Source organism: Eimeria maxima, genomic scaffold (genome assembly GCF_000499605.1).
Source record: "Eimeria maxima Weybridge genomic scaffold, Emw_scaff466, whole genome shotgun sequence".
NCBI lineage: Eukaryota > Apicomplexa > Conoidasida > Eucoccidiorida > Eimeriidae > Eimeria > Eimeria maxima.
Window position 1 is genome coordinate 1 of NW_013566526.1, and position 26,712 is coordinate 26,712.

Below are 26,712 nucleotides of genomic sequence, written 5' to 3' on the forward strand. Positions count from 1 at the left end.
ATGGTGCGTTGATCTGTACTGTTAGGCCACTGTCGCTTTCCTGAAGCACGGTCCGGCGAGTTAGGGTTCGTGCACCTACGTCTCCGGTAGGTTTATAGCTCTAATTCTCCCCATGATGGTATGCGAGAGGCCCCAATGGTTCGTAGGAGTTAAATTCGTTGCACAGCTAGGAGTGTGGAAAGAAAAACCCCTCGCAACAACCCCCAAATGTAGTAAGCTCGCATTCGGCTGCGACTACGCAAGTTTTCTGGCTCAGCTGTATGGTATACCTAAATTGATCGACGGGAAATCCCGATTCTTACCTTGAAATAAGCCTAGCATATAAAAAAGTATCACCAACTCCTGCCCAAATATATAAGCCCAAAAAATATCCGGAACAGAGCTGCTTCGCCCTGACCCCCTAAGGTGAGTCATTGCCTCAGTGTAGTGCACGACACTGCAATAGGCCCTTGAGTAGAGTAATGCGGGTATAACTCTGAGAGGGGTGGAGGTACTTATAAATGTTAGAAATTAGGATAATTCTGAGTAGAAAGGAGTCGGTACTACCATTGTTCAGGGAACAGGGTACCTAGGTAGGTGTAGCTCGGTTGGTCCCGTAGGTTAGCTGACGGCAGCGGTAGTATGGGTGCGGAGTAGAGGTTGCCATATCTGCGAATTAGGGCTTTCAGTAGCTTAATATTCAGAAGAGGGAATATGCATTATATAAGGAAGGGAAATCGTGAATCTTACGTAGAGAAAGCAGCATATGTCCCTAGAGCGGACCTGCTGTGCAGGGGCCGATCGCGTCAGCCCTGCTTTGGGAAAGCTAGGGAAGAGTTGTTTCCTCTCGGCTTTGTTTCTCCCTGTTAGGCTTCCAAAGGGCGGCTGAACCCAGTGGAAGTCACCGGTATCAGAACTGTATTCCTTACAGTAAGTCCTATTAATCTAGGGATTCCTCCCTGGGTGGGCATATAACTCGAACATGTTTGGGATTTTTTTTTAACGAGCTGGATGGGGCAAAAAGGCCCAGAAAGCTAGAGATTTGTCGATAGCATTAGGGGTTTAAGTGGACCTGATAAAAGTAGTGCAGGCTGACGCTCCATTGTACTACTCTCAGCGGCCCAGCGAATCCCACTGTCGGAGTGGTCTGTTGGAGCCCATAGCCTGCTGGCCTTATTTCATCAATAAATGCGCTAACTTTTCACTACTGGTGTGCTATATCATTTGCTTCCACAGAATAGGCTGCTAGCGCTAGAGGTTTCACAGGTTGAACGATTGTTGTGCCTCTCAACTGTTGGCGGAGTCTGCCCAGCCGCTGCAGCCCCGCGTGCCTTGTTGACACTAGAGTTACCTCGCCTGTCACACTTACTGCTTTCTGCTTGCAAATCGATAGTTGATTTATGGAATTTCAGATAAGGTACCTAGCTCATGTTGGCGGCAAGCTTACCGCCGCAGAGGAAAAGGTGGCCTTCGCGTGAGCTTGCGATACAATAATTTCCTCTTCTGGTTCGCTAGTCCTGATAGAAGTAGTGCAGGCAGATTGAAGTCACTTTGGAAATATCGTGTCCAATGGTGCCAGTGTAGTTATACCATACAGACGAGCCAGCAGAACGCACCTAATGTCGCCCCAACTGGGCACTGTAGTGCCTAGAACCATCTGCCTGCACATCAAGAATACTTCCGTCTACCCCCTAAGCTATTGACAAATCGGTTGGTTTCTGAGCCTGTTTTGGCCCGTTCAGCCCTTTTAAATGGGTTTAAATTAAAAGTTATATGGCCACCCAGGGAGGAACCCCTAGGTTAATAAGACTGACTGGACTGATTGTAAACAATACAGTTCTGATCCCTGTAACCTCCACTGGGTTCAGCGGCTACGTCAAAAACTACCGGGGGGAAACCAAGCAGAGAGGAACCAACGCCTCCCCAAAAGAAGCTTTCCTAAGAAAGGGCCGACGCGACGCGATCGGCCCCTACACAGCGGGTCCGCCCTAGGCGCTTCCTCTACTACGAATTTACGATTTCCCCTTCATTATATAACGCATATTCCCTAAAAACCCTAATTCGCCAATGACGGTCAATGGCGGTGTCTATTCCACACCCATAATACCACCGCCGTCAGTTAACCCACTGGATCAACCGAGCTATACCTCCCTAGGTACCGTGTGATAGCGGATGGCCTACCTGTCCCTGCACATCGTTCCCGGCAGTATTGCTCTGCGGGCTGGCCTGAATGCCGCAGCGTCGCCATGTGTCAGGTAGTCGGAGCCCTGATCCAGACAAAAGGGCTGGGGAGGCTAACTCCTACCCGGGCAGTGGCGTATGGCGGTCCGGACCGTACAGTGGGGTGGATTATCCACCCCACTGGCTGGTGGACCCTTAGCATGGTAAGCACATATTAAACTGTGAACACTATCTGAACTTTCGAGTGTTCGATCGGACTGCGTTTTGCCAACGCGTCATAACGCTCTAGCGTATATCCTACGCCATAGGGGACCTCCTACGCCACCCCGTCTAGTGGCCACCAGAGCCTACTGTATTTCGTGCTGTGTGATGGAGGGACGACAGTCCAGGGTGGTTGTTGCTGCCCAATCGACCCTGGTATTGTGCCACAACTACTTTACTGCCCCGCCTGAGGTGGAGAATTGCAGGGTTTACAGCATTTCTTTGCGCTATTATTGGGAGGCCTTTGGAAGTCACAAGCAAAATGACAAAAGGATAAAATATGAGGTGGCTCGTCGCTGGGACGACGAAAACGACCTGGGCCCCGGAAGATTGCGTTCGCCAAAGCCGCGGTCAAGGCACTCACCTCTGGTGATACACTGTTCCAGGTGGAGGGGATGACGCCGGCCGACTACCAGGAGATGTTGTTACGCGTGGAGCCGAGGCACATCGCCCGCCCCAGCTGGGAATACTTCGACTTTACCGGACCGGTGTGTATCCTGTATTCGTGGCTGGCAACTTTGACATGGTTCCCTGAAGCCACGCTTACTGAACTGTTCGAAGTCAACGACCTGCGGCTGGCCCCAGTCACCAACCTCGACGACTCCGCGGCGCTGTGAACACTATCTGAACTTTCGAGTGTCCGATCGGACTGTGTTTTGCCAGCGCTTCATAGCGCTCCAGCGTATACTCCGCCTACGCCATAGGGGACCTCCTACGCCAACCCGTCAGTGCTTGTACTGCACATGGTTATTGCGTACAGCCCTCGTCAGCGTCCATATTCCCTTGGGATCCAAAGAAAAACACATGCACTAATGGCGTGGACAGGCTTTCCCCTGTATGCGTACAGGTTCCCCTTCAAGCTAGTTTAGCTCCGGGTAGTAGATCGGGTTATCGCCCGAGCATGGGAACTTCTTCGCATGCACGCCTGCTCCCCTGCAGCTGCAATCCACGTCCTGTGTGTGCAAATCAGTGGGCTCCGCCAATGCAATGCATTCAAATGCTTCGAACAAGCGTCTGTGAATCATATGAGGAAATCAGCATCATCCAAGGTCGGGCGAATCCGAGTTTCGCATTCTTCTACCTGGCAGTCAGAATGCCAGTGGCGTCTTGCGCTGAGTAGTGACAGTTAGTAAATGCCCCATACACCTAAGTAGAAGAAGCAGGGCTTGCCCTTGTTACTCTCACTGCGGTGCCGTATGCCGTGTACTCAACATGCATGCTTTGGAGTCCGGAAGTTACCAGTCGCACACTCACAACGGCGTTTGCGCCAGCAGCCGCGGCGGCTTCAGCGAGGCGTTGCAGTGCAGACGTTCGTGTTTCTTTCAGCAGGTCGTGCAGCAACTGCTGCTCGCCGCCGAGCTGCTGCTGTAGCTGCTGTTTCCAAATTTCCAATACGCTTCGCCCGCGCACGGCTGACCCCTCAACCAAGCCTGAAGATCAGGGTGCACGCACTCTATAACGAATATTGCCCTCATTGTAAGAGCTACAAATGAGGGTATTATGCTTCAGAGTATCCATGGAAGCTGCAGCGCCCTCAGCCGAATAGGCTTCCTGGCTGGCTCGCAGCTTTTGGTCAGCTACCGACGTAGGCACCCTTCAGTCGGTTGTTATGTCCTGAAGCTCTTAGGCACAAGTTAAAGCTAGTAATAAAAAATTTCACAACCTTACCTTTGTACTGAACATTGGAATGGCCAGGAATTGCAGGAGATGTCGAGAGATGTATTTCACTTCCGTCAACAACAAAGCGCAATGGCTTTGGTGGCCTGTCGGTTTCTTCCTCTGGACTCCTTCCTGCTACAGCTTGAGCAGCCTCTAACCACTTCTTGCGTGACTCTCGAGTTGCTTGCCCGACGGCGGAAAAAATATGCATACACGTGTTAGCGATACAGGGGAGAGTTGGTAATTTGTGTTCAGACCCAAGCACTGCCCTGGTTAGTAGCTGGCGCTGCGTGAGATTTGCTCGAGCAGGCGAATGGTGAGGAGGAAAGAAGGCGCCTATCCTTTCAGCTTTGATAGAGGCGTAGGCGGAACCCAGGAATTTTGGGCCGGGCTGTCTCAGCTGCCCCAGCCTACAGACAAAACAGTGAGCCCGGTCTATGGGCGAGTTATTTAGTCCTTGCATCTGCACCATCTTCGTCAAGGGCGCTCCTAGTAACCGCCGCATTTGCATTCAGGAACCGTGAGCTTCTGTCGCTGACTGAGAAAACGCAGGAGAGTTCACTGCCGAAAACGAAGTGAACTCGGGAGGCGACCAGAGCGCAGGTGGAAGCACCATAGATTAAAGAAGCATACTACCTCAGGATCTAAGTGAATCTCGCCCTATTTCATAGGAAAGGTAGTTGCTTGCTGCCTACCACTCGTCGCCTAATAGCAACGCATTTATGCCGGTTCACCAGGTACTGCCCATGATTCTTCTAGAGGACACTGCACTAAAACCATATGGAAACGTAAAACGTTGAAGAAATTTGACTTTCTAGACCCCTCTAGTAGCGGATCCATACGTCTCGAAGGCTTGTTACCCGCCTCCTGTAGTGATCGCTGGGCCGACAAGCCCCACTGCAACGCTTGAGTAACGAGGAGAGTTGACAGACTGCTGTCTCTAGCATAGTGGTTCGGTTCACATGAAACTGATGACTTTCGAGTTGTAACAAGCTTTAGCTATGATGTTCCTGCTCGCAGGTGTCACTGGAAACACGGAGGTACCCTGTTATGAGCGCATGTGTTGGGTGCAGAGGAAGGTTTGTTACAATCAGCATCTAGTTCAAATTACATCACGCCTTTGCTAGAGGAGTTATACTCTGTAAATAGGTTCTGTTGTAGAGAATGCATGGATTGAGATACCCGGGTTACAGCGTCGTCGGGTTCACATTACCGCAATGCAGCACGGTCGTCTACACATGTCTGTCGGGAGTTAGGTCAGGTACTTCCAGTTGTATACATGCTGCTTACTGAGATCCATGTAAATGCTCAGCAATTGTGTATAGCGTTATTGCGTACATAAAAGGGCCACTGCGGTACACTGGCTTCTGCGGTTGTCTTGCAACAAAGCTTGCAACAAGGAGCGTTGCAGCTCATGACAGCCCACGTCTCCACACCACAGATAGGCCCTTGGAAACTTGATCATAGGATGCCTGTAGACTGGATGGGATGCGTAGTGCAGTTGGGAAGCTCTTAACATTGTTTGCTTTATTGCGGCCCACGGGGTACTGTATCAGTGCAGATACATTGAGTTTACCTTCATGAAACTGTTTACGCTGCCCTTGACCGACAATGTACTTGCCAGTTTGGCGGAGTCAACAGCTGATTCTTCGCTTGACGTCGTTAAAGGGTTTACAGTTCCCAGTGCATCCGCAAAACGTGGACAAGACTAGAATCATACCACCATTTGCAAACTAGAGTGCAGATGCATGTCATCTGGGCTCTTGATTGCACCTTTCCAAATTGAAGCGGCATGGCACAATCTCATTTTCTTGGGAGCAGTCGCTGGGGTCCCGACGGGTATATGCGTTGCTGTTGTGCATATTTCAGTCAGAATGTGCAAGACCATCTGCAGAATCTGCTACGTGGCACGTAACGGCTATGAGAGAACTTTTTACAAGAAGCGCAAAGTGGTTTATTGTTAGTTCCATTTGCTACGTCTTAGCTTTCAGTGTCAGCGCAACACAACTTAAGCCAGATCGGGCTGAGATAGAACATATTCGGTGTTGCGCCAGCCCTGGTTTCTTGGTTTCTTGTTTGTGTGTTTCTTCACACAAACATTCGGGAGTCCCAAGGCCTCGGGTTTCAGTATTGTAAATTTATCCTCTATACTTAGGTTGGCCAGCATCGCCCCTAAAGAATCCAATCAAAAAATGAAACAAGCTATTTGGATAGTAACGAAAACCAGTGCAGCCGGAAGCGCTGTGTCGTCAGACACATACGATCACCTCATCATCCCTCGATTTCGAAAGACCCTGCTTTCTAACAGCCCATGACGACGAAACAACGGATGAACGCTTAAATATAACAACTAATTCCCTTGCTGCTAGCCTTTTTTAACGGAAAGGGAGCACAGGTATCCGATATGTGAGGACCTCAACGCGGTGTGCACAACAAACGTATCAAGCACGTCCTGGATCGTATCAGAGGGCTGTTGTGAGCAACGATGAAGTCACCATACTTGCGATGAGCACTCCTTAAATGCAACTAGCATGTCTCCAGTCTTCAGACATCCTAAGCGCAGGCGCTCAAGGCCTGGAGCTGCAGGAGAGCAGGTGCAACGCACCTTGCAACACCTCTAGGTGCGAGCCAGACACTTAAGCAACCACAAACAAGCCCTTTTGGTTGTACTCATGAGCACTGTTGGCAACTGTTGAAGAATTCCGCTTGCGTACAGCTTGTTCGCTAGTGCCGCGTAAGGAAAGGGTTCATATGGCCACTTCCGGACTACGGCCGGCTACTTTCTCAGTTGTGAACTCATATATTGTTGCCACTCACTCCAGTCTACGGCCAACATTGAGGAGTCTGGTTATGGATGCCATCCAATGCTGTCATCTACTAACAACCCCCTCACTGAATACAGTTGGCAGCTGTGCGAACTACAGAAGTACTGCTGCAGTATTAACCAATTGAAGGTAATACTGTAGAACTATCAACATTTCCCCATTCTCTACTTTTCAACTGTTGAGTACTCAACACAAATCTATAGCTCAATTGTTGAAAATAAAGTGAATAACTGGCGCATCCAAGCCCCTGCGTTAGCAAGGGCGCATATTATGCAGCCCGCCGGAAGGAGCCACCTTTGCCATTCTAACCACCATTAAGGAGACCCCAATTCCTACCAGTTCCTTTGTAGAATGTATAATTAATTGAACAAGAGAGTTGTAAAGTACGAAGACAACGGACGGTCTTCTTGAGCGGCATTGACGGTCTATGCACACGAGGTCATCCAGCCCCAAGCAACGTAATCAGTGTCTTCTGAGAATTTTGCACGTGTAGTTGCAAGAAACAAAGCGGTTTGAGCTTATCTGTATCTTTGTATACTTCTCAAGAGTTGCTTTGGGCGAGTTCCTGGAGTACCGGACACACTGCAGGTGCCGGCAGTACAACTAGCGCCCTAGCGAACCATGACCAGCCCTGGAGATTCAGGCGCCGACCATCTCTCTATTAAGAAATAACGGGTTAACGTAAGTATTCCACCAACAGAAAGAGTCAAGAAAGTGCAATTTGCCATTGTTTCAAGGGTCTCCGCGAGTTCGAGATGAAGCCGTGTGTCGGCGCAGACCCCATCCCGGTGATGGGCCATGGAAAGTTCCCCACAGGAAAATCTGTTGAAAGCCTTCCAGATGGAAGAAATAGCTCTGGAACCCCCCCCAAAGGACGTTCTAACACGGTGGCTACCTTCCTCAATCCGCAGTTGCTCCCAGGGCCCCTGTATGGCAGTCAAAGGCGACGGTCCAGCATTGAAATCCCTCACCACGCTAGAATTCACGAGAGGCGGAGTGCAGCTATCTTCGAAGGTACTGCTTTTGGAGAGAAAAGAATCCAAGATGCCACATACAGGGCACCTGTTAACAACGCTGGCGATCCCGCACTGTCTATAGTGGGTGACGGAGCGTCACGGAACCATGATCAATCTGCATGCAGCTTCAGTACAAACAGACAAAATACAAGCTGCTACAGAAGGCTTAGCGCAAGTGATAAGTGTACCGGAGATGGCGGTCAGAGCAGCGACCACCGAGGGTCTCGTGCCTACACAGGGACCTCCTCAGGTTGTTCGACCCATGGTACAACCGTGACACAAGGTGGAGACTGGTCCACACCCAGGCCATCCTCTGTTACTGCACCAACCTCACGATCCTGCCACCTTGCTTCCAGAGAGTCGTCCAGCAACAGTAATGATTCAAGCATCGCCTCACGCAACTGTCCGGCTTCAGGCACATCTTCCAAGCACGCCATTCCACATGTCGAAAAACCGGCAGTTCACCGGAATCCGTCAGTCTACAACAAAGGCCAGAAGAGAGCGGGAGGTGTCTCTGCAGGTCGTCGTACGGATCCAGACGCAGCTGTATGCCGCGTTGGACCAAGCCTACCAACTGGTAGAGGACGCCTAGCCCCCTCCACCTTTTTGTTTAGCGCTACGCGCACAAGAGATTCACTGCTAGTCCCTGGAGAGGGGCGTGCATACCACTTGGGTGTCCAGCATGGAGAATTGTACAACAGGATCCTAACAGTTGGACATGCAGGGCGAGCAGACTGGCTAGCTGAACGTTTTCTCGACTCGCAGATGAGAACTTTGTCCTTAAAAAGTAATCGCAACTTCAGACTGCACTCCGGTAAGCTCGCTGTGCCTTGTAGAGAGATATATCGTCAAAAATGCCGTTTCCCCTCATTTATACAATGTGTATCAAGGCATCAATGTGGTGCTGCCACTCACGCAGCCGCCTCCGTTTCGCAGAGGTGAATGTGGTGCAACGCTTTCTGTTCAATAGACACGGATGTGAATTGCGAGCCAGTATGAAGGTTTGTAGGATAATGAAGGCTGCCAACCTTGCCAACTAAATGCAACTCTAGCCACAATTCATAGAGCACGGACGAAAAAGCCATGCCCATTTCTTATCAGGGTTCTACAAGAATAAACCGGTATCTATCGTCTCCATTGGTATGGGGGCACCCATGATGGACGTGCTGGTTAGGGAAGCCTCCTACCTCACGGATGGCCCTTTAGCAATCGTCAGACTTGGTATTTCTATGAAATTGTCCTACATTTCAAAGTTGGCGCAGCACAGGCATAAAAGACATAACAACGTTTGTAGCACGTTTGTAGCATTTTGCCCCGCACCGTAGAACAAAAGGCGCACACACGTAGTAGCACGTAAACATACTCCGAAGCAGTTGAACAGGCAGTTGCGCCACGCAGACAAGTGTCTGCAGCCAACAGCTATCAATTGTTTCTCCCGATGCTGGTTCTGGCGTAGCTGCGAGTTTGTACACCAGGCACAAATAGGTAAAGCAGCTCTCTTCTATCGAGGTGCTGGTGATGCCGACACTGTGGCATTCGTTGTCTCAGGCACCTGCACCTTGCTGGACCAAGACCTTAGACCAGGGTCAATCGTTGTTGCATCCCCGGGATCACTGGGCTGCTACACGAACTACGCGTTTTTCGATGGAACTGCTGCAGATTATTCACGGACTCAAGGTGACTTTTCATGTCGAAGTAGCGGCCACTGCGGTTCGTAGGCAGTAGAGACTGAATGCGTAGTTGTCTGCTAGCATTTCATTCCACCGCCCTATCGTGTCCCCGTTAAAGGCCAGTTATCCCTTCACACTTATACAGTGAAAGGGGGGTAAGTATGACGCGAAAGGGGAATTGCTTCTAGGAAGAGATGGCAGCGCGACCAGGAATATCCACGGCGATGTGCGGCGTGGTGCTTGTAGAGATGAAGCCCTACATTATTACAAGGCCTTGCGCAGCCGACCCGGAGCTCTCAAGGTGCGAATTCGCCCCTCCTTGATTTCAGCTATATTCACTCGAGCTTCTGGGGCATCGTGAAGAGTGTCTTCATATTTTGTTCTTGTCCACCTACTTTCCACAGGCTTATATACCGGCATGTTGCAGCTCACGATCCGGAATCTGTCTTCGAAGGTCAGTTACGAAGCTTAAAGCACGCAGTCCAATTTCCGGAGTATATCGGTAAAATGTATGCAGGCGTGCATTTAGGATGCACGCCTGCATATCAGCAACATAACTCTATGAATACTGCTGTTTTGACCACCAACCTCTCCCGATTCACTTTGTCGAGTATCGGGGGATGCATGTTTCGCAGGACTGAACGTATCAGCAGAGACTTTCTACAGCTGCCAGGCGCGTGAAGATCAGCTGTTTCGGGTACGCTGACCATACCATACTGTGATGGAGCACCACTCTGCTGCTATCTATTGTACGGCATACTGTAGCATCGCATCAGATGCAGAGAGTACAACAAACTATAGGGAGAAGCGCTGAATGTTTGACTTCCGGACATAGGATGAAAACGAGAACCTTTTGGAAACGCTGCTGCTTTGCGGCGCCCAAACAATGGAAATGGAAACCCATCAGCTTCTCCACTTAGCATCCAGAAGAGTGGAGCTCATGAAGGCAGCAGCAGTCCACATTGGAGTGACCAGCCGAACAAACGACCAGTTTATGCATCCTATCACTGTAGGAAACTATTGCGGTTCAGCTTTCGCTGGTCCTTCGCCTTCTTCTCCCAGATGCCCTTATGAACACTGTAGTGCTAGTATGCATGGCATGATGCTAGTCTGCATGGCATGATGCGCGTTCCACTGGAGCCCTGTCACTTTGGCGCACATGAAAATTTCATAGTGTGCGTCAAGAGACGCATCGAGTACAAGCAGGCCGGTCTCTCTCGATGGGAGCTTTGCAATGAATCGTCCGTCTCTGTGTTGTGCTTCAGCCTGCCCAGTTGAACGAGCTTGTAGCCGTAGCGGGAAAAGCCTGTCTGGACGCTCTCGTTGACGTAGCGATATGACGGCTGCACAGGACTGCTGTAAGCAATAACCGTCAGAGTACTTAATAGCCGTTGACAATAGACACTCAGTGGAAGGGGCAAAATGAAGATAAATGAAGGTATGTACTTCGAAATAGGCACTAAATGCTTCAAATCCTCCCCTCTACCACGTACAAGAAATTTCAAATTGGAGGTGCGCGGTGCGAAGGAAGAATATCATAAAGCGCAGTTGCATCAGGGGTTAGAACAAATCTCGCCGAGCCATTCAACGTCCTTCATTGCTCCTGCAGAAACCATTTTACGTGCCGCACGGCTCATCTGCAAACACAATGTTCCTTCCCGGAAGTAGGGCGAGTACAGGATAGTGCATCATTGCTTTTTGCTCATACACAATATAAAGTCTAAGCCCTATTTCACTTTTCCCTACTACTCTCTAGGAACAGCATACTTCATCCCAATTTAAGTGCTCGCCTCCATTTATAACCACAGAATGTCCGCGCCCGGTGCAACGGGCCATAACACGCAGAGAGTATCAAAGGGCCCTAGTAGCAACTTCCCAACGCCCAGAGAAGTAGCACCGTTGTGCCTACCCACCACATCTCATCCATTGCCCTTCAGTGCCAGACGACTGTGAATCCCATCAGAGAAAGAGAACAAATGCTCACGGCCCATTACCACTAGCCGTTCCTGCGAACTCTGGCCCTGTAAAAGTGGGTCGCTCTAGCGCGGAGCATATGGTCCTGACGCCATCTGGGGTGTCTCGGTGCCTGCTTCCCGACGAGGTACGGTGTTAGATGCTTGGGTATGCCTCTGCTCCGTGGCGGAGGCGATGTTAGCGCTTGCTTGTGGCGGGGATTCGCGTTGCAGTCCACACCAAGGATTGGAACGTGCCACCGCCGAACCACGTAGCGGCAACTGCTGCAAAGCAGCTCAAGGACACCACGATGCCACATACGACGAATGGGGCTAGTAGCCGGTACAAGACGCTGGTGTACACGTGGTGCACCACATATCGGTGTACCTGCCGCGTTTGTCCGATGTGCGTCTGAGTTGGAATCTACTTGCGTATCTCCAGAATCTCCGTTCAGCGCACCCCTATCCGGCTGTCCTCGAGATGCCTTGTACTCTGAGATGAAGCTGCCATATGGGGAATTACCAGCTGGTGAACCAACAGGGCAAAGTACAGCAACGGGGCATCCCCCAGGCGCAGTGCTCCTCGCCAATCCAAATGACGCGAGATGGCTGGCAGGGACGTTTGCAACGGCCTGTGAGTGTAAGAGACAAGTGTCGTGCAAAGAATACTGCAAAACGGATGGCTCGTCATGGTGAGTGGTTGCACGCCACCCCTCCAGATTCTGGCGTGTGCTACTGTAGAAGGCCTTGGTAGCTGCAGTTAGGAAGCTTGAAGTCCGGCCCCAAGCGATGGAATAATTCTTCCACAGCACTATCCGCTGTGCATGATGAAGAGCCACCGCAAACACCTTCTTCGTCTCCCACATGGCAATCGATAGTTCAACTGGGCACTGCAGGCGCCTTGGTGCCGGCCGCAGCACCTAACCTGGAAACCAGCAATTCAATCGACTGCAAGAAGTTCATTTCCTACATGAAACATCCTATTGCATCAGGAAGAAATACACCTAATCCCCTTCCTGGTAACCAGGAGCGCCAAACGCGGCACAGACACTCAGGCACGGTGCTCTGGGGGCTTGACGTTCAACGGCACCCCATTGCGGTCGGCGGCGAGGAGAAATGATGCTTTCCCCTTTCGTTAGAGAATTATTTTTGTATGTCTCACTAATTCCAAGTGGGAATACATTGCCTATGAGCCCTGATCACCGGGGGCGTTGTATCCGGCACGTGGCCACGAGCTCCCGCCGCTGCTGAAATGAAGACGACTTGCGCAATTAGCCCTTTCTGGCGTCGTCTTTATTGCTGACTCCTGCAGAACCATCTGCATGCTCTGAAAGGGAAAGGATAAGTTCAAAAGTGCCAGTATTCATTCCTTCCGAGCCCGGTGAGGAGCTCGTGGACGGGTGTGCTAGCGCTCCAGGCGCGTATCCTAGCTGGGGAACGCGTCTGAGTGCCTCACGTTTCACGTTGTGATTCGATCGAACAAGAGGTGTGGTTTATACGTGTGAAAAGGGAGGTCTTATAGGGAGCTCCAGGACAACAAACCCCCTTGCAGCAGGAGGCAAACCATAACGTGTACCTGGCATTTGTATGCATCGGAGAGGTCGTCACACTCTCCTGCGGAGGTATTCTGAGTTGGGTGGACCCCTCCTCACACGCAGACGCCTGCAGCACAATGAAGGGGGTTTTTGGGCACTACTTGACGCCAGCTGGCGTGGCAAGTCTACACAAATACGCCTACGTCTCAGGCCATCGTACCCCCTTTGACACCATCATGAATCCATGGTGGGAGGCAGTGGAGAAGTTGGTTCCTCGTTGTGTACACCCGAACGCGTTAACGGTGTCGAGCTGCACTGCAGCCATCATTGGGTCATGCTTGCTTCTCGGTTTCTGCCCCTATCTTTCCGAGTTCCCTCCCCGTTGGGTCTTTCTAATCTCGGCAGCCCTCTTCTTCTTGTACCAGACTTTAGATGCAATCGACGGGAAGCATGCACGCCGCCTGGGCCTCTCCTCTCCTCTAGGCCAGCTGATGGACCACGGGTGTGATATCATCTGCACCACCCCGCTGACGCTGCTGGGGACGGCTATCATCGGAGGGGGAGTGGGATTGCGGCAGTACACGGTTTTGGTCGTCTCCTCTCAGTTCCTTCAGTTTCTGTACACCGTAAGTACAAGTTAACCCATGCACCGCTCGCTCAGTCTTTGTTTCTTACGAATCCAAATTACCTATCGAGCTGCGTACTGCTCGTAACCTCTTTGACAGTCCCGGTGACAGGCCCGGTGTTTTTTCTTGTATGCAGTGGTGGGAACTGCACTTCGGCGTCTTCTATACTGCCACTGGCATCATTGGTGTGACGGAAGCTCAGCTTACGGTAAGGATTCTGTTTAATGCGTGCATAGAACTGGATGCACACTACTAACCAATGGCTATGCTGGTCAGACACTCAAGCCTTTAGCTATTGGAACGAGTCTAACTGAGCGTCCGCCCAGATGGGGGTTTGTTGGAGTGTACGATAAGCTACAAAAGGGGAATTGTGGATGCTTCTTTCTGAAAGCACTGAAAGTGCAGTTGCTCTTGAGGCTTCTCATATTTGTTGCACAACAGGTCATACTCCTCTCTGTACTGGGTGGGACTTTTGGCCCCGAGATGTACCATATAGATCTTCTTCAGTATATTCCGCCTGAAATTGGGTGCGTCACAGCATTCTCGGTTCTCGCTAGCTTCTGAGGTGAATCATATGCGTAGTTCATACCCCCTAGTTGTTCGCTCTGCAGAACTCCTTGCAAGTTCTTGCCAGACCATTTTGTGTGCAGGATACCCCTGGCGAAACTCGCGGGAGCAGCTGGATTGAGTATTACGGCGAGTGTAGTATTCCAGCTGATGTTGCTGGCCTGGTGAGTCTTCATTGTGCCCTCGCACCAGCAGCAACATTGCATAAGTGGGCAACTTTAGATACATTTCCAGCATTTCAAGGCGCATCCCCTGAGTCTTTTGCCTTTACTGCTTTTGCAGCAACTCGATGCTCTGCATTCTGAACATTGTTATGGGAGTCCGGCGGGCACCGCAACCGCTGGTGGCCCTTACCCAGGTGGTCATGTTCTTGGTGTACATCTTCGTCCAGGGAGTTGTCTACATGCACTGTGAGAAGCTCATTTAATTCCAGCATGTGGTTGGGTTGAACTTCACATTCAAGCATTGTTTGCTGCTGATGTCATTCACCAGACATGCGTACTTGCCTAGTGAGAGGTGTGTGTGTTTGTGCGGCTGTCTATTTTTGCCTTGCAGGCTTGGTGTGGCGGCCCATTTTGAACCCATACCTGGTGTACACTGCAATTTGCTCCACATACTCAATACTGCTGCTGCGCATTTGCTTGTCAGCGACCTGCCGCATCCCCTACAAATTTGTGCAATGGCCAATGCTGCCGCTGGCGGCAGTTGCTGCTGCACTTAGACTGGGTAATCTGACAGAGAATCAGGAGTTCTGGGCGCTCTTGGTGAGTAAAGGGCATCAGGGGGCATCCGTGAACCCCCTTGTACTGCCGTATTTAGAGTTCGCCTACGGGTCTTTACACAGTTTTCCTGTGCTGCCCGCTGCTTGTGCTGCTTGCAGGCTGCGTGCCTCTTCAACGGCGTGTATCTCATGGATTTCGTGTACACGGCGGTGTCTGACGTGTGCGATGGGTTAAATATAACGTGTTTTACAGTCCCGGAGACGGGGAATTCACAGGCCCCCTCGAAATCATCGAGGGAGGCGAAGAAGGCAGACTAGCCATGAACTCCCAATTTTTATGGCGCTAAATATTTAGGAACAAACAATAATACCGTTGGTTGCTTCTCCGTATATATCGAACCACTGTATCCAGTAGCCAACTTGCCTTTCGATGTCCTATCAATACTACAGCTACTACATATGTCGACCGTAGACGTAAAATTGAGCGAACGAACGCTTCCCACGTTGAGCTGCGTACATCGCGTGCACCCTATAGAGAAGACGAGCGGCGAGTAACAACCGAAACCCTTCCAGCAGTCCACAAGCTGCAGCTACACACTAGCCGTAAGGGTATTAGGCAAACCCCTTACTCGTCTAATAACCAGCAAGTCGAATACTGAGAAGACGTCACCCTACCGAGAAAACTGCAACACTTGCTGAGTAACTACACAACACAATCTACACAGTGTGTACACAGCAAAGCACTTACACGAGAGACGCCACGTAGCACACAACAATCCACACAAATTGCGTTTCTGTTAACCCCGAAGGGTCGGGTGGATGCGCCGACCCTGCCGAGTAGTGTAAGGGCAGGACAACGCTTGAGGAAGGGCTGAGCAAGCTCAGTTCCCTATCCTCTCCAAACAAAAATTGATGTGACATAATTGGGTCCAGTTGGACCCATATCAGTTGTCACACTGATAAGAACAGATACTACACTTGATCATAGCCAAAAGGCCGAGAAGGTATGGCAGTTTAAGTACAGCGGGCCCCCACCCTGGGACTCTTTGGACAGCGAATAAGCCTGGCGTTCGTCACGTCAACAACAGATCTACAATGTTTGTTTCTTATTTTTCCGCCATTAACCTATTTTTTGTCACTGAAAAAAATGATTTGTTTATATATGTGAACTTCGCTGCTGCTCTCAGTCACCTATCAGTCTACGATATGTACCTACAGCACGTGGGCTCGGCGTAACTCCGATTTCCACAAGCTTCCCCACACGGATCCTCCCAAATCAGCTGTGATTCTTAGTATTTTTGTGTTTCTCCTGTTCTAAAGAATTGTCAATTCTTTGGTGTAAGCAATAGATGCTTTGGGAACGTAATTTCCGAGGTTCTTTTTCTCATGGACACTGTATCCGCAACACCCGAGCAAATGGGTGGTGCCCGAGTCTCGAACAAAACCCCAAGTGTAATTCTCTGTAGTAAATTTTACTTCATATTTGTATATCTTATTAATCAGTTCCTATTCTGTACACTGCTATATGAGGGAAGACAACCGAAGTACTACACAACCGCAAGGCGAGCACTCCCGAAGCACGCCGTCCGTGAATTTTATGCATAGATACTTTTATCGTATTTGTTCTCAGTCGTGCTAGTCTTGGGCAAATATTCCAGTATTTTTATTTCTTCAATTAATAAAGTATAATACCCTTTTTTTGTGCTGTGCAAACGAGTTTCATTAAAATTCCGTTAGATATGATTACCGGAGAACGAGATATTATCTATAATGAGAACTTCCGTACCACTACAGTCAAAGCATGGACAAACAACAATCTCTTGTCTGTATTTCAGAGCTTGTTGACGTATGGCCATTATGCCATAGAGTGCCATGAAGGGCTGGCCATCTAACTCAAACAACCACTCTGATGTCTGCCCAAAGTTGGTGTCTCAGAAGCTGGCACCTGAACCTTTACTCGGCAGCCAGCACACAAGCAGAAGCCTCCAGCAACTGCCTATAGTGTTCGTATATTCTGTGGGGTGAAGTTCTATTGTGTCCCCGTCAGGCGGAAGCAATGCCTTAATGAAGATTAAACCATGCCTTTTCCCATCTGTAACTGGGAAATGAGGGCCAGAGTCTATAAAACGATCCTGTGGACAGCTGGGCACCAGAGTATGCGTTTACATATCATTTGAAGTTCCTTGAAGTCATGGCAAACACTCTTTTGGTGTTTATTGGTCCTACTGCAGTATTACATCATATGTGACATCCTAGATTTACTCCTAAACACTAACTTGCCGATGAGCGGTAACCGAAATGTGCACATCGCACCGTTTGATGCTGCAGTTGATGGTAGGAGAGTTCGGCCAGCCTTTACCGCCTGAATGACAATTTAGAACTGTGCAGGCAAATTCCTGGTCTTGCGTTTATTTGTACTGCATGCATTTAACTGCTTTGTTTTAGAGACGATCTCCAAGTAATGCGAATGAGAAGTGGAAATGTGCCAATATACATGTATAAGCCATAAAGCCATGGCTCGTGTATCGCATAGAGCTACATTTTAGCTTGCTACAGATCCCGCAATATTTCTATGTGGAGTTGGTCAAAATGGGGTTTTCTTCGTTTGCTGGCCTTTTTTCGTGTGCTCGATCGAATCCTTGGACTACCGAAGTACTAGCCTGTTCCTAATTGACGATTCGTTCCACTTCTGTTTCCCTGATTACGGAGCTAAGCGACTCAATATGCCAGAGCCAGCGAACAGAAATATGAATCCTGCTACGTTTCTGTGGAATTTCCATATGCAAACGCGCCCTGAGCTGGCCACTCGCTCCGACAGACTTTATAATGCCGAATGCTCTCCTAAGGCCTCAAAATGTCAAGAATACTGGAACTCTTGTGTGGAGTACAGGATCTCTATATTTATGGATGCAGGCAGGCCTGCTTCAGACCTCCATCGTGAGCTGCAGGAAAGTCAAAATGCCCTAAGAATTTTATTTAGGTAGCTGACCTCCACTCCTACTTCCACGACACGGGTTCAAATGCTCATAAGGGTATTTAGCTGATACAGAGGGAAGGCTGCCTTCTGCGAGTTATAGCAATCCTTGCCACAACTCCTGCTGCACGGCAGCCCACCCATAGCAACAGGTCACGATGACCCTTTTTGCCACCAGCAGTAACACTACAGATGATTGGTAAACGCTTAACTGGCCCTCAATTGCCAGACTGCATGCATGCAGAAACGCAGCTACCACCTTCAGAACATGTTTCAACGCGTTTTCATCGCTCCAAAAGCCTGAGCCCACAGCGACTACTCCAGAGAAAGCTGTCTCTCACTAAAACTGCATTGAGTACGCGTAAAATTCAAACAACACGTACGAATCCACACTGAGCACTACTGCAAAGGAGCTCAAGCAATGCTGAATGAGAGCAAAATAACAAGAGAGTTCTTCAAGGTCTCCTCAGCCACTAGCGTGTGCGCCGGGCTAGACAAACTTCCTGGAGGTTGTAGGGGAGAGTTAATATACATATAATGAACATTTTGGCAATTGACTGCTTAAGATGAGGCAGCCGTTCAGATGAATGCATAGTATGTCGTGTACTCGAAAAGAGTGCATGCACGCAGCCAGCCCCAAAACTCGGTGGGTGCGGGGCCGCGTCAAATGGCTCCGCTGGCTCTACCTTCTACATGCAACTGATGGCAGGAGCTTGAGAATTTGTCGCATCTCTGGTGGTCAGGGATCAGTTTGCGGGGTAATTCTGGGAAAATTAGAACGAAGCAACGTCACACGCCCGCCGTCACAGTAAGTCTTACGCCGCCATTGGGGGCCCTGTGGGGGAGGGTGGAAGGGGCATGGGTTTCTTTCTTGGCTTTTATAGCGGTTCCCTTAATTATAATATAACAGAGGACGTAATTTCTGAAGTCTGAGCAGCCAAGAAGGTCACCTCCTAGCCGCGCAGCCCTTCGGCATGCCCCGCCTGTTTAGAGGTGCTGCTCGACATTGCTGGTTGCGAAGGAGTGTCTGAGTGTCGCAGCTTTTTTTTTGTGCTTTTCTTAAATAGGTACAGAGAGGGACGGCATGTAGGCAACAATCACATATTTTGTGTGATCGTCTGTACACGTGATGTGCTTTGCTGCAGATGGCTCCCGTCTCAAGCGTGAAGCGCACCATCGTCAAGAAGCGCACGAAGCGCTTCAACCGCTTCCAGTCGGACAGATATAAACGTCTGAGTGTAAGTTCCTCTTCAGATGTGGTATTGGTTTCCTGCGGCTCCCCCTGTATACCTCTCCAGTGACTGCACATGGATAGGGGTGTGATGGTCCTGGGGCAGCGCATGTTTCTCAATGCATGCCATGTGCTTGAGTTCGGTTTGGCCGTTTGTGCTCAGTCGTCATGGAGGAAGCCCAAAGGTATTGACTGCCGCGTGCGCCGCAAGTTCAAGGGCACCAACCTGATGCCCAACATCGGCTATGGGTCGAACAAGAAGACTCGCCACATGCTGAGGAACGGCTTCTACAAGTTCCGCGTCGAAAGACCTCAGGACATTGACATGTTGTTGATGCACAACACAAAGTTCGCTGCAGAAATCGCTTCCGGGGTTTCTTCCAGGAAGAGGAGAGAAATCATTGAGAGGGCAGAACAGTTCAATGTCCTCGTCCTCAACAAGTCCGCAAGACTCAACTCAACTGAGGACGAGTAAATGTGCAGCTAGGCTGCAGTTTTGTGGCGTTGGCTGAAATGAGGTCTCATCGCCTCCCCAAATCTCCGTCAGGCGAGGCGGGGGCCCTCGGGACTTTTTTTCAGCCTTTCGGGCCGACCTTCCGGGTTAAGTTGTGACATTTGTATTTAAAGTTGTTCGCACCACTACCCCCTATATAATTTTGCAGGTCATGGTGGAACCATTTGATTGGGGAATCGTAGAGACTAGATAACCCACTGGCCATACTGAAATAAACGTGAATAGGTGGGCTTTAAAGCCACTAGTTGACCCCCCAGACGTCCAGTGCAGGAAGATGTAGGCATTTGTAGAAGAGCGTTAGTTAGGCGTATGTGTGAAGTTAGCGGTACACTGTCAGATGAAACATAGCCTCCTAGAGTACTCTCGAAGTTGCCGGGGAGGTCCAGCATTTTTGCAACAATTGAACAGAAAGACGCAAGAATGCGCCGCCAGTTCCACGTATTTCCCAGCTTAACTATGTGCTGAAGTAGAGCTACTTTGTATTTTCCCATTTTTGAAACCGAGGGAAATGTCATTAGAATGTCAAGACACTGGAGGATTTCCATATGCTAAGAGCATGGAAAGGGCCAGTGCAACTTGGAGGGATGCAGCGGCGTTTCGTGGACTTTTGCAGTGCAAAGATGCTTAGCAACATCATAATAATTGCTATTGGGGCGTGTTTTGCTGGAGTGCACGGAAATGATGGCTGGTGCAAAGCATCACCACAAGCGGGACTTCCCGATTATGCACGTTGCCTTCCGCCTGAACAGGCGGTAGCGCGCTATGTGTTGGAGGTGGCGCCGCTTGTTGGATTTGGCTTGGAAACAAAGTACGAGAGATTTATAATGCGTGCGCCTGACTTTTAAATGCATTGGGGATGTCTAGAAGCGACGTTAAGCTCATTTTGGAGGGGTCTAACGGCCGTCGTACAAAACCGATTGTAATTGCAACCGTTGGCGGTGGAACCAGCAAACGGTAAGGAATGCTTCCTCACTTTGTACCCCATTTTCCTCTTTATTTGGATGCATCTCCCCAGAGTCACAGCAGATCGCGTTGACGTGAGCAGCCCCGAAGTCATTCATGCTTACCTCACCAGTCCGACTGCATGGTCATGCCGCCAAATAACTGTTTGGAAAGACTTTCGCTATTGGATCTTTGATTGTGGAGAGGCGCTATCTCCTCTTTCTCCTGAAGGCGTGAGAAACCTTATCGTGACTAGCAGGTAAAACACAGGTTCACGTATTTGTCGAGTGCAGTCTTTTGCACTATCGGGAAGCAAAGTGTACGAATTGACGGTTCTAACCGGAACGGACCCCAAAAGCAAGTTGTGTGTTTCATTCTTATTAGACTTGCGCCAATCTAATGCAAACCCTTAAAGGTAACCTCCACCCACGAGCGCGGATTTCATTAGTTGGTTCTTCACGCACTTCCGGGCCGAAGGTGTTGGAGGGCAGTTTTCCCCCTGGAAGCAACCGTGTGATCCGCCTGCAATCTGCCGACGGTGAGGTGCCGCTGTTTAATACAAGGATATATGATCAGATCCTTCATTTTCCCCTTTCAGTCGGCTCTCTGCAAGCTGTGGTCCTCAGAAACGATTCGCCTGTATCTCCTTGGTTCTGCAGGCACATAACAATCCGTGCAGACGGCAACATCGCCAGCTTCAAAGTCGCGAGATGGATAGGAGCCCCGTATGAATCATCTGTTTATATTCCTCGATATCCGTCTGGGCTGGAGTTGACACCACAAGACATCGACTGCCACACGCGTGCTGCTGACGTCTTTGAAGGGTATTAGCAAAATTGGAGTTACACACAAGGCGCAACATGTAAATATATCCCTCGTTTGCAGGAAGCCAAGCGCCGTCAACGCTGCAAAGGTCCACTGCCCCATGAACTGTCAAGCTTCCGAGTTCGCCCACACAAAAGGGGCTTCGCTGCACCCGGCGCCTTCGTCAATATGCACAGCCGCCATCCTCGATGGTCTTATGACTCCCTCAGGAGGCGACCTGGTGGTGACCGCTGTAGGGCCAGTGGAGCAGTACACGGGAATTACGTACAACAGTATGTTGAAATCAACTCTAGACATATGAAGGACAGCTGCAACGGCAATACAATTTCTTTCAGGCATTGACTCTGTAGACTTCTCCTACTTCCCTGAAAGGAAACAATACAGCTTCCACATGTATCTTGTCGGTATGAATACTATCTGGCAGCGCCTTTCCCAACAGCTGCGACATTATCATCTATTCCCATCAGATTCTATTGATCTAATCGAGACAGCAGTCCGCGTTGTCAACGGTAGGCAGTTTCCTCACCATATAACTAGAGCGTCTAAAAAATATTCACACTTAAAGAGTTCGGGAAACTTTCATCTGTTGGACGTCTAGAGGTGAAGACTGGCTCACTTTGGGGAAGCGTTTGGTGCGGATGCATTCGCTTGAACATCTGGCTAATATTACATCCGCTGCTAATTCCCCTTCAGTAACAAAGGCGACTACTTGACGTTTGCGCCGCAGTCGGCGTTGAAAGCTTGCCAAGAGCTCGGTAGTCGTTGCCTTTTCCCTTCAGTACATCTTGTGCCTTATTCCCTTCCTTTGTTAATGATATTTCAGGATTCAAAACGGGCGTGTTGCTGCTTGACGGCTGCAAAGATGTGGAAGGTGCCAACGTATGCGCCGACAAGGGGTATCCTGTGGCAAGCGCTGGTTAGGATTTTGTTTTTCTGATGTAGTCTATACAATTTACCGCATATCACATATTACACCTTTAGGCATCACTGTAAGAGCGTCTTCAAAGCTCGCACGCACTGACCCAACAAACCACCTGATTTGCTCTTAGTGCAGCGGAAGTGAGACCGTTCTGGAGGAGTGCGCTGCTGAGAAGCCTCCAGATACCTGCATGGAACACACGGACGATGTGGCTATCAAGTGCACCAACTTGCTCGCTGGCGTAGAGCCTGAGGCAGGCACTATTCGTATCGTGGGTCCCACAGGGACGCCGGCCGTATCAGGTCTTGGCCGATTGCAGTTTTTCAACAAAGGTCTGTTCGGTCTTACGCATGCCGTGACGAGCTTCTCTACTCATGATCGATGAGAGGACTCTGTCAATCCACCGTATCCTCTTCTTCAACCATTCATTACATATCGGGTGCAGGTTTCGGTAGCGTCTGTTCAGAAGGGTGGAGTATTAAGTCCGAGCAGGTTGCCTGCAGGCAGCTAGGGTACAATAACGTGAAGGTACATAGGGTGCAACGCTAACTACTCTAACGCCTATGGTTTATTGCTGTATCCCTCAGGATAAAGGCCCTGGTAACGATACCTGCACCAGCATCCTTGGGCAGAACTACTGTGGACCGGAGCAGGAGAATATTGCTGCTGTCAATTTCTCCTGTACAGGTTCGCTGGTTGCACGTTTTCCTTTTCTCTATGCAATTTGTTTACTTGTGAACGTTCAGGCAGAGAGGCCTCTCTTAACCAGTGCCCCCATGCTGTTGGTGATGATATATACTGCGTCCATGCTGAAGACGTGGTGATTGCATGCGAAGGAGACGGAGACCCCTCCGGCGTTGGGGCATTTCACAAAGAGGAAGCAGTTGTTCAAAAGAAGCGGTTCCTTTCCTTGATTCCTCTCACATGCTTCGACAGTCTCGAGACGAGGCATGGATTAGGCGGCCCACCTGGCACCATGCATTTAGTCTCGTGTCCTCCAAATTGCAGGTAAGTAGAAGGAGAATGTTGCAGGTAGCACCAGCTGGATGCCATCAGTTCTTTCTCACAGCTCTGCAGGAGGCAAACTGAAGGGGGCATACATCTACACTGGAAGCTCCGCAGTAGGCTAAACCCCCTTCTACCCCAACCAGTCATCTTCCCCCTCCTATGCAGAAAGCAAACTGTGAAAACCAGATATGTCTTGCAGCGATTCACAGTGGGACAAACACCCAAGAGGGCGGCGAATGCCTCTTAGTCATTGGACACGGACAGCACCACTTCTCAGCCTTGGAGGGCCACGGGATACAGAGCGAAGAAAGCGGCGCCTACCCAAGATCATGTCAGTAACTGCACATTTGCATGCATCACGAGTTTTCAAGAGCCAAAGGGTGCATCTCCGAAATACATGCCCAACTTCCTTCAGTCACAACTGCGAAAGTCGACCACTCCGTCCACAGCCTGGTGGTCTTGAGTCGCAGCAATGCGCTGTTGCAGTCAACAGCTGTATCTCTCCCACAGCCAACTGGAGGCGCAGCTCCCCAAACACAGCCCTCTGGTCTCCAGTCCGCTGCGCCTGCTGCTGCACCTGCTGCTGCTGCTGTTCCTGCTGCTCCTGGCGCTGTGAATTCCGCAGCAGCTGCTGCACCTTCCCCTACAGCCCCTGGCGCTGGCGCTGCTAACAATGCCCAACGAAGCACAGCAACACAGGGCGGCGCTGTTGCTTCTCCTTTAAATCGCAATGCATTCTTCAACTCTAGCGGGGGCATGACTCTGCAGGCAACGCGAGGAAAAACACGCTGGACCAGCACCATTAAAAGGCCAAAAGCTGCGCTGCACAGCGACAACGCAGGCGACGATGGCGCCGGCACACACCTGCAGTTGTCCTTTCCCTCAGTAGATGAAGTCCGCAGCCCGTGGACTACAATAGACGATCGACGGGGTGTTGCAAGTCAGTAATTTGTTGTTAAAGGAGGCCGCGCTTCGTGCTAAATGTCTGCATTCACAAACAGCAGAAGCAGCAGAACTTCCATCGCAGAAAGCCTCTGCATGGCAGCCGTACCCGCGAATGATGAAAATTCAAGCATCACCTGCTTTCCGTCCTGAAGACATTTTTCGCTGGTTTCCACCTGAGGGATTCAAAGGTAGTGCAACGGAATGCTGTCGCTGGGCACAACAATAATAAACGTAGAAAAGAGATAATATTCGACATAATAAGGACACTAAAAATGTGTCCTATAATAGTACGGAGCATTATCGTCAACACGCACAGGGTTTCACGGGAATGCGGCGGACTACGTGGATACCTCCATTTTGGCTGGTGGCCATCGCGTGTCATCAATAAGGGACTTCACCGTGGCAGTACGCGCCGTGGTCACAGGTACGGTATTAGCTGCAGCAGCAAACATTACACACTGATCTCATCATGAAGTCCGTTGTACGTAACTCTGTCTAACAGGAGGGGAAGGACAGTGGCGGACGCTGCTGGCCCACAGTGACTGTGACGGGTTCTCGCTTGTTGTCGACCCAGATGGGGAACTCATTTTTGAACAGACCTGTCATCCCCGGCAGATCAAGTCGGGCTTTAAACCCAAGTTAGGAGGTAAAGTGGAGGCGAGACATAAACCATCGCTCGGTTGATCATGCAAAAAACATTTTAGAAAAATTCGATGCTGCTGCCACATTCTCTACTGCCACTCAATTAATACAACTCTTCGTGAATGGAAAGCCGGTGGCGTCGGAGCCAGCGGACTTCGAGATCAATTTGAGGGTGAGCTGCAATTGTAGTTGTACGAGCTTTCATAATCATGCATACCACCCTCTGTCGCTGCAGGGTCGCATGATTATCGGGAGAGCCAGTGCAGCAGAAGCCGATTACTTTGAAGGGGATATTTTGGGCGTTAAAGTGTTCAACCAGGAAGCCCCAGTAACGACGATACGGGATGCTTTTGCTCCCGAGACGCTTGCAGCTCATGCTCCCCAGGCGCCAAGCGAAAGCAGGCGCACAGACGACGGGCGTTTGTGTCTTTCTCCTTGCTCTTTGCAGGGGCCCCTGTGGGCAGCTGCAGCAGCAGCCGCTGCTGCAGCCAAGCCGACAAAGCCCGCAGTATCATTGTCTTGCACGGACAGTCTGCGTCGTGCCGACTTTAATGGACACATCGGCCAGAAGTTTTTGGCAATCTGTCCTCCTGACTGTCTGCATGCCAACGCACCTCTCGAAGGCTGCAATCTCTTCACCGCCGGGAGCTCCATTTGCAAAGCTTCTCTGCATTCAGGTGCAGTGCCGAAGGAAGGGGGTGAGGTGCTGCTGACTGTCACCGAAGGCCTGGAGTTCTACGATGCCTCTCAGGGGCACTTCGGTAAGCAGTCGTTTATTGGATTACAGGGAATTGATGTTACTTGCAAACATGCATTCTATTCCGCTCCCTCCAGGTATCCACAGTACACAGAGCACAGGACCGGAGCTGCGGTCGTTCTCTGTGGAGGCTGCTCCTCCTTTCAGGACTCTTTCGTGCGACACAAATGCAACTTTCAGTTTAAAATTGGGAGTGGGAGAACGCGAACTCGTTGTCTGTCCGGCGGGCTGTTTGGCACACAGCAGCGCCCGGGTGTATGGGAGCGGTGGGTCCAAACACATATATACTCTATAAGCACTACAGCCCTCATATACTACCTTTGAATACTTCAATTACAGGGTTTTACAGTCCTCTTTCTTCTGTTTGTCGCGCCGCTATACACTCTGGAGCTCTGGTAAGCTGATGGGTAACAATAATACTGCAGTATACAACAATAGTAAATACGCGAATACACAAATATTCATTACACAATATTGTCTGCAGAACGATTCCGGGGGAGAGGTTGAGATAATTGAATCGAAAGCCCGCCATCGTTTCTCAGGCAGTGCATCTCATGGAGTTGAATCCGAATCAAGCGGCGAATACATTCGCTCCTTTTTGTTTGCTGTGACCCCTTCTGTTACGAGTAGCACTGAAGGTGTCTCAGCAGGTGTGTCAACAGCAGCACCATGATAATCTTATATGGATTCAATCCATCCTTGTATACAACGGACAGCAAATTCGTTCTTTCCCCTTCTCTTCTACCCCTGCAGCTCCTCCACCTATTCAACTTTATGACCAGAAATCATCAGCACAGCTAACGCCAAGTCCTGCCTGTGACTATAACAATAACTCTTGGTTAACAAACTGGAAAAATGCCATGGGTCTGAGGGAATCAATACAAATCCCCATCTTCAATCGTATATACACTGTCACTCGAGTGCGAGATGCATGCACACAATATATATATATATATATATATA

General features: G+C 50.0%; 6 protein-coding genes across 6 annotated transcripts; 5 read left to right on the forward strand and 1 right to left on the reverse strand.

Annotated features, from left to right (window-relative positions):
* Positions 1 to 2,816: 2,816 nt before the first annotated feature.
* Positions 2,817 to 3,038, forward strand: EMWEY_00034220 (hypothetical protein; the record flags this gene model as incomplete). The annotated part of the gene is made up of 1 exon (XM_013481926.1): positions 2,817 to 3,038. One exon carries the CDS (start codon positions 2,817 to 2,819, stop codon positions 3,036 to 3,038), a length of 222 nt encoding a protein of 73 aa, XP_013337380.1.
* A 404-nt stretch (positions 3,039 to 3,442) lies between these two features.
* Positions 3,443 to 4,291, reverse strand: EMWEY_00034230 (hypothetical protein, conserved; the record flags this gene model as incomplete). The annotated part of the gene is made up of 3 exons (XM_013481927.1): positions 3,443 to 3,502; positions 3,661 to 3,851; positions 4,090 to 4,291. The coding sequence occupies 3 exons, from the start codon at positions 4,289 to 4,291 to the stop codon at positions 3,443 to 3,445; spliced, it is 453 nt and encodes a 150-aa protein (XP_013337381.1).
* Positions 4,292 to 9,785: 5,494 nt separating this feature from the next.
* On the forward strand, positions 9,786 to 10,931 carry EMWEY_00034240 (Uridine phosphorylase, related; the record flags this gene model as incomplete). Its single annotated transcript, XM_013481928.1, has 5 exons — positions 9,786 to 9,892; positions 9,996 to 10,045; positions 10,227 to 10,288; positions 10,427 to 10,600; positions 10,857 to 10,931. The coding sequence occupies 5 exons, from the start codon at positions 9,786 to 9,788 to the stop codon at positions 10,929 to 10,931; spliced, it is 468 nt and encodes a 155-aa protein (XP_013337382.1).
* Positions 10,932 to 13,314: 2,383 nt separating this feature from the next.
* On the forward strand, positions 13,315 to 15,310 carry EMWEY_00034250 (ethanolaminephosphotransferase, putative; the record flags this gene model as incomplete). Its single annotated transcript, XM_013481929.1, has 7 exons — positions 13,315 to 13,704; positions 13,841 to 13,912; positions 14,146 to 14,231; positions 14,355 to 14,435; positions 14,554 to 14,681; positions 14,827 to 15,035; positions 15,152 to 15,310. 7 exons carry the CDS (start codon positions 13,315 to 13,317, stop codon positions 15,308 to 15,310), a joined length of 1,125 nt encoding a protein of 374 aa, XP_013337383.1.
* Positions 15,311 to 18,124: 2,814 nt separating this feature from the next.
* EMWEY_00034260 (ribosomal protein L32, putative) lies at positions 18,125 to 19,672 on the forward strand (the record flags this gene model as incomplete). The annotated part of the gene is made up of 4 exons (XM_013481930.1): positions 18,125 to 18,165; positions 18,717 to 18,774; positions 19,112 to 19,204; positions 19,361 to 19,672. 4 exons carry the CDS (start codon positions 18,125 to 18,127, stop codon positions 19,670 to 19,672), a joined length of 504 nt encoding a protein of 167 aa, XP_013337384.1.
* An 895-nt stretch (positions 19,673 to 20,567) lies between these two features.
* Positions 20,568 to 25,934, forward strand: EMWEY_00034270 (scavenger receptor protein SR2, putative; the record flags this gene model as incomplete). The annotated part of the gene is made up of 12 exons (XM_013481931.1): positions 20,568 to 20,665; positions 21,313 to 21,378; positions 21,539 to 21,710; positions 21,903 to 21,987; positions 22,302 to 22,357; positions 22,528 to 22,729; positions 23,144 to 23,405; positions 23,615 to 23,736; positions 24,031 to 24,345; positions 24,667 to 24,779; positions 25,228 to 25,753; positions 25,897 to 25,934. 12 exons carry the CDS (start codon positions 20,568 to 20,570, stop codon positions 25,932 to 25,934), a joined length of 2,055 nt encoding a protein of 684 aa, XP_013337385.1.
* Between the last annotated feature and the right edge of the window lie 778 nt (positions 25,935 to 26,712).